The sequence below is a fragment of the Protobothrops mucrosquamatus genome, unplaced genomic scaffold (assembly GCF_001527695.2).
Source record: "Protobothrops mucrosquamatus isolate PMUCROS unplaced genomic scaffold, P.Mucros_1.0 scaffold3203, whole genome shotgun sequence".
NCBI lineage: Eukaryota > Metazoa > Chordata > Lepidosauria > Squamata > Viperidae > Protobothrops > Protobothrops mucrosquamatus.
The window spans coordinates 129,545-135,826 of NW_015389201.1; the positions used below are offsets into that span (position 1 = coordinate 129,545).

Below are 6,282 nucleotides of genomic sequence, written 5' to 3' on the forward strand. Positions count from 1 at the left end.
TCTCCCTCTCCCTCTCTTTCCCCCACCCCACCCTCTCCCTGTCTCCCTCTCCCTTTCTGTCGCCTCTCCCTCTCCCACTCTCTCTCCCACACACACCCTCTCCTTCTCCCTCTTCCTTTCTCACCCCACCTCTTGCTCTCTCCCTCTCCCCCTCTCCCTCTTTCTCTCTCCCTCTTCCTTTCTCTCTCTTCTCTCCCTCTCCCCCTCTCTCTTGCTCTCCCCCTACCCCTCTCTACCCACCTTCTCCTCTCTCTCTCCCTCTCCCTCTTTCTCTCTCCCTCTCCCTTTATCTTTCTCCCCCACTCTCTCGCTCTCCCTCTCTCTCGCTCTCCCCCTTCTCCCCCTCTCTCTTTCTCCCTCTCTCTCCCCCACCCTCTCCCTGTCCCTCCTCTCCCTCTCTCTCCCCTACCCTCTCCCTGTCTCCCTCTCCCTGTCCCCCCCTCTCTCCCTCTCCCTCTTTCTCTCTCCTTCCCTTCTCCCCCACCTTCCTCTCCCTCTGTCTTTCTCTCTCTTTCTCTTCTCGGAAGGCTGTCCCAATTCCTAATGAAGATCGCATTAAGCATCTGCTTGGGCAGAATGCTTGGACCTCCCAGAAAAACGAGCTGGCCAACCTCTATCCTCGCTTGGCCTCCAAATCGGAAACCGGGAAGATTGGCCTAATTAACCTGGGGAACACCTGCTACATGAACAGCATCCTCCAGGCTCTCTTCATGGCCTCAGAGTAGGCAGCCCTCTCCTGCTTCTTCCTCCCTTCTTCCGATCCACCCACCTTCCTGTGTTTGTATCTAGGGGTTTCGTCCATGTTGCCTCTTTCCGGCTGTCTAAACAATGCGAGTTTAGGAAAGGGAAACGGGAGTGCAGGTAGTCCTCGACTTACGACCCCAATTGAGTCCAAAATGTCCGTTGCTAAGCGAGACAGGCATTAATTAAGTTTTGCCACATTTTAACAACCTTTCTTTCCACGGTTGTTAAGTGAATCATTGCCGTTGTTAAGTGAATCGGGCTTCCCCATTGACTTTACTTGTCAGAAGGTTGCAAAAAAGGGATCACGTGACCCCCAGGACGTCGCAACCGTCTTAAATACGAGTCAGTTGCCAAGTGTCTGAATGTTGATCAGGTGACCCTGGGGATGCTGCAACGGTCGTAAGTGTGAAAAACTGGTCGTAAGTCAGTTCTGCCGGTGCCGTGGTAACCTTGAACGGTTGCTGAACAAATGGTTATAAATGGAGGACCGCCAGTATCCGTGTTAGAAGCATCTAATTCAAGCATGTCCATCGTTTATGGAATGTAGGAATAGCCCATTTGAGGATTTATCCCGAGCGTTGTCAGAATTAAGCCCCACACCTCAAGCTCTGATTATTGGCTCAGGATCAATAATCGGGACCAGCAAATTTGCTGAATCTGCAGCACGGAGTTAACAAATTTGATTTAGCACAGCGTCCGATAAAGATAAACTGAGTTGTATTCAGGAATGAGCAGTTGATTTTATAGCAATAGGCCTTTTTCCAGATGTTTGCAAACTTCTTTCCAGTCTGGCCTACAAAACCTGGGATTTTCTGGTGGGATCCCAGCCACATATCCACCAGCTTTCAGCTTGCTTAGGTTCCAAGCTCAAGCAACAGCATCCCAACCTTGTTATTTGCTGAGCTGGACTATTTTATCATTTCAAATGAAGAAGACGAGAATTTCACTTAGAATTGATTTATAGCAGTAGCAACAGCACTTAGATTTATATTGCATACCGCTTCACCTTGCTGTACAGCCCTGTCTGAGCGGTTTACAGAGTCAGCATCTTGCCCCCCCCCCAACAATCTGGGTCTTCATTTTACCAACCTTGGAAGGAGGGAAGGCTGAGTCAACCTTGAGTTGGTCAGGATCGAACTCCTGGTAATGAGCAGAGGGTTAGCCTGCAATACTGCATTCTAATCACTGTGCCACAGGAAGGAAGGGAGGGAAGGAGGGAGGAAAGAAAGAAAGAAGGGAGGGAGGAAAGAAGGAGGGAGGGAGGAAAGAAAAAGAGAAAGAAAGAAAGAAAGAAAGAAAGAAAGGGAAGAAGGAAGGAAGGGAAGGAGGGAGGAAAGAAAGAAAGAAAGAAAGAAAGAAAGAAAGAAAGAAAGAAAGAAAGAAAGAAAGAAAGAAAGAAAGAAAGAAAGAAAGAAGGGAGGGAGGGAGGGAGGGAGGGAGGGAGAAAAGAAAGAAAGACCGAAAGGGAGGGAAGGAGAGAGGGAGGGAGGAAGGAAGGGAGGGAGGGAGGGAGAAAAAGAAAGGAAGGAAGGAAGGAAGGAAGAAGGGAGGGAGGGAGAGAGGAAAGAAGGAAGGAAGAGAAGGAGGAAGGGAGGAAGGGAGGGAGGGAGGAAAGAAGGAAGGAAGAGAAGGAGGGAGGAAAGAAAGAAGGGAGGGAGGGAGGAAGGAAGGAAGGGAGGGAGGGAGGGAGGGAGAAAAGAAAGAAAAAGAAAGAAAGAAAGAAAGAAAGAAAGAGAAAGGAGGGAGGGAGAAAAGAAAGAAAAAGAAGGAAGGAAGGAAGGAAGGAAGGAAGGAAGGAAGGAAGGAAGGAAGGAAGGAAGGAAGGAAGGAGAGGAATAGCAATAGCACTTAGACTTATATACCGCTCGGTTTACAGCCCTCTCTGAGCGGTTTCCAGACTCAGCATATCTGCTCCAACAATCCGGGTCCTCATTTTACCCACCTGGGAAGGAGGGAAGGCTGAGTCCAACTTGAACCGGTCAGGATCGAACTCCTGGCTGTGGGTAGTGAGTTAGCCTGCAATGCTGTACTCTAACCGCTGGGCCACCAGGGCTCTTGTAACCACCCAGGAGAAAAACTTACGTGTGGCCTTTTGCAATGAACAAAGCCAGGACCTTCTGTACAGTTCGGGGGCTGAACGCAGCCACAGAGAAGAACTGTGTGTAATTATTTTGGGGCCCAAATCACCTCTGCTTAATACAGCTTGTACTTTAAGCTAAGGCCACCTGGAGGCTGAGTAAGGACGGTGGGTGGCCGTAGAACGCCACCCACCACAAACCTATTATTTATATTTTCCTAGTTCTGAGCAGCTCTTAAAGGAAGGGTGATTATGGTCGGTGCTTTAAGTAAACGGATTAACCGACGACGGGATTTTGTAACTTGAGTTTCCCTTCCAACTTTATTATTATTATTATTATTATTATTAATGTTCTTTCCAGTTTCAGGCGGTCGGTGCTGAATTTAGCCGAGAACAACTCCCAGCCTCTGGCGGCAAAACTACAATGGCTCTTTGCCTTTTTAGAGCACAGCCAGGTAATTCATTGAATGTTTTCTTCATTGCAGGATGTTGCCTTTGGGGGGGCTGTAAGCTCCAGGTTTGTTTGAGGGATGCACGAGGGATTAAGGAAATGCTTCTCGGCCGGGGCAGCTTTGAAAGTATGGACTTCAACTCCCAAAATTTCCCAGCCATCACGCTTGAGGCAGAACTAGAACTCGCCATCTCTGCCTGATTGGCCCAATGTCACCCAGCCAGCTTTTCATGCCTAAGGCGGGACTAGAACTCACCGTCTCCTGGTGATTGGCTCAAAGTCACCCAGTTGGCTTTCATGGCTAAGGCAGCACTAGAACTTACAGTCTCCTAGTGATTGCCCAAAATCACTCAGCTGGCTTTCATGACTAAGCTGGCGCTAGAATTCACCGTCTCCTAGTGATTGGCCCAAAATCACCCGGCTGGCTTTCATGGCTAAGCTGGCGCTAGAACTCACCGTCTCCTGGTGATTAGTCCAAAGTCACACAGCCAGGCTTTCATGACTAAGCTGGCGCTAGAATTCACAGTCTCCTGGTGATTGGCCCAAAATCACCCAGCTGACTTTCATGGCTAAGCTGGCGCTAGAACTCACCGTCTCCTGGTGATCAGTCCAAAATCACCCAGCTGGCTTTCATGGCTAAGTTGGCACTAGAATTCACTGTCTCCTGGTGATTGGCCCAAAATCACCCGGCTGGCTTTCATGACTAAGCTGGTGCTAGAATTCACAGTCTCCTGGTGATTGGCCCAAAATCACCCGGCTGGCTTTTATGACTAAGCTGGCACTAGAATTCACAGTCTCCTGGTGATTGGCCCAAAGTCACCCAGCTGACTTTCATGGCTAAGCTGGCACTAGAATTCACAGTCTCCTGGTGATTAGTCCAAAGTCACCCAGCTGACTTTCATGGCTAAGCTGGCGCTAGAACTCACCGTCTCCTGGTGATTAGTCCAAAGTTACCCAGCTGGCTTTCATGGCTAAGCTGGCGCTAGAACTCACCGTCTCCTGGTGATTAGTCCAAAGTTACCCAGCTGGCTTTCATGGCTGAGACTAGAACTCACCCTATCCTTGTTTCTAGGATGGCACCTTAGCCACTACACCCAACTGCTTACAAAATTCAAATAAACCAATGTATAAATTTAGCAGGCACAAAAGAAAAATCAGTTCCCATAACCTTAATGGAAAAAAAAAAAACCAGGTAAAACAGGACAGCCTGATATCTAAACTGCAGGAACAAAAAAAAATTTCAATGTGTTTTTTTTTCTCTCTCTCCACTTTCTCGCCTCTCCGATACCTCCGCAAGCGGCCTGCAATTTCTCCTGAAAATTTCCTTTTGGCTTCGTGGCCTCCCTGGTTCAGCCGAGGAGCCCAGCAGGATTGCTCTGAGTATCTGAAATACCTGCTGGATCGGTAAAGTAGATGGTGGATGGTTTGGGAAAATGTGATTTGGATTGTTTAAGCCAGTTTTTTTGCCCCAGCCTTCAGCACTTTAAGAGGAGTAGACTTCAACTCCCAGAATTCCTCAGCCAGCATGGCTGGCTGGGGAATTCTGGGAGTTGAAGTCCACTCCTCATAAACTAGCCTCGGTTTAAGCTGTCCAAGGCTGAGGAGAAATTACTCTGTAGAGAAAACTGGAGAGTTTTCAGCTATAATTAATTTAAAGACTACGGGAATGGGCAACTATAAATAATTTAAACCAGCAATGAATGAATGAATGAATAATGCTGGCTTCCAAATTCGGGAGAGATTTATATCTGGATTCAACAGCGGATATTTTTAAGAAGAGATTGGACAACCATTTGCCTGCAATGGTATAGGGCAGGAGTAGGCAACCTTGGCTCTTTTATGACTGGTGGACTTCAACTCCCAGAATTCCTGAGCCAGCCATGCTGAGGGGAAAGGGAGAAGTTTCCAAGCTGAGCCATGCTGGCTCAGGAATTCTGGGAGTTGAAGTCCACCAGTCATAAAAGAGCCAAGGTTGCCTACCCCTGGTATAGGGTCTCCTACTTGAGCAGTGGGTTGGACTAGAAGACCTCCAAGGTCCCTTCCAATTCTGTTGTTCTTTTATTCTGGATTGGTTTTCAGGGAGAACGGCTTGAATTTGGATTCACCTGTGAACAAAGTCTTACATATCATGGCCTAAAAAGTTTTCTTCCCACTCTAAAACTCCCTTTTTAACGACCCAATTTGGGGTAATGTCCAGGGTGGGATTCTTTTAAAAAAATTCTTTGTTCTGGCTTTAAAAGGAGAGTTTCTATCCCTTAGTGCAGGGATCTTCAAACTTGGCCCTTTTATGACTTGTGGACTTCAACTCCCAGAATTCCTCAGCCAAGCACGCTGGCTGAAGAATTCTGGGAGTTGAAGTCCACAAGTCATAAAAGGGCCAAGTTTGAAGACCCCTGATATAATGTGAGGGGGAAAAAATGCTAACTCAGAAAGAGCTAAACTGGTCTTTCCCAACCTCGGCCATTTTAAGAGGTGTGGACTTCAACTCCCAGAATTCCTCAGCCAGCGTGCCTGGTGAGGAATTCTGGAAGACCACAAGTCATAAAAGGGCCAGGTTTGAAGACCCCTGACATAATGTGAGGGGGAAATAATGCTAACTCAGAAAGAGCTAAACTGGTGTTCCTCAACCTCGGCCATTTTAAGAGATGTGGACTTCAACTGTCAGAATTCCTCAGCCAAGCACACTGGCTGAGGAATTCTGGGAGTTGAAGTCCACAAGTCATAAAAGGGCCAAGTTTGAAGTCCCCTGCCTTAGTGTCTCTTTTCTTCTTCATTCTTCCCAAAGTCTTCACGAGGAAGAGAGAACTGGTAGAAGGATCTGTCAGAAACTCAAGGCCTGTTCCTTGGTGTCTCCTGGCGACCGGCAGCCCTCCGTGAACAAAACCCTGGTGGAAGAGATGTTTGGTGGCAAAATTAAGACCAAGATCCGTTGTCTGAAGTGCCTGCAGGTCTCCTCCAGAGAAGAAGCCTTCACAGATCTCTCCTTAGCTTTTCCACCTGCTGATGACCA

The 6,282-nt window shown here is 47.9% G+C and overlaps 1 protein-coding gene across 1 annotated transcript in view; it reads left to right on the top strand.

Annotated features, from left to right (window-relative positions):
* USP35 (ubiquitin specific peptidase 35) overlaps positions 1–6,271 on the top strand; it is a gene marked incomplete at its 3' end in the record, with an annotated part of 15,845 nt that extends 9,574 nt beyond the window's left edge. The window contains exons 6-9 of the mRNA XM_015826618.1: positions 528–721; positions 3,183–3,276; positions 4,570–4,676; positions 6,058–6,271. Coding sequence (XP_015682104.1) covers positions 528–721; positions 3,183–3,276; positions 4,570–4,676; positions 6,058–6,271 — 609 coding nt within the window. The remainder of the gene's footprint in view (positions 1–527; positions 722–3,182; positions 3,277–4,569; positions 4,677–6,057) is intronic.
* Positions 6,272–6,282: the final 11 nt, after the last annotated feature.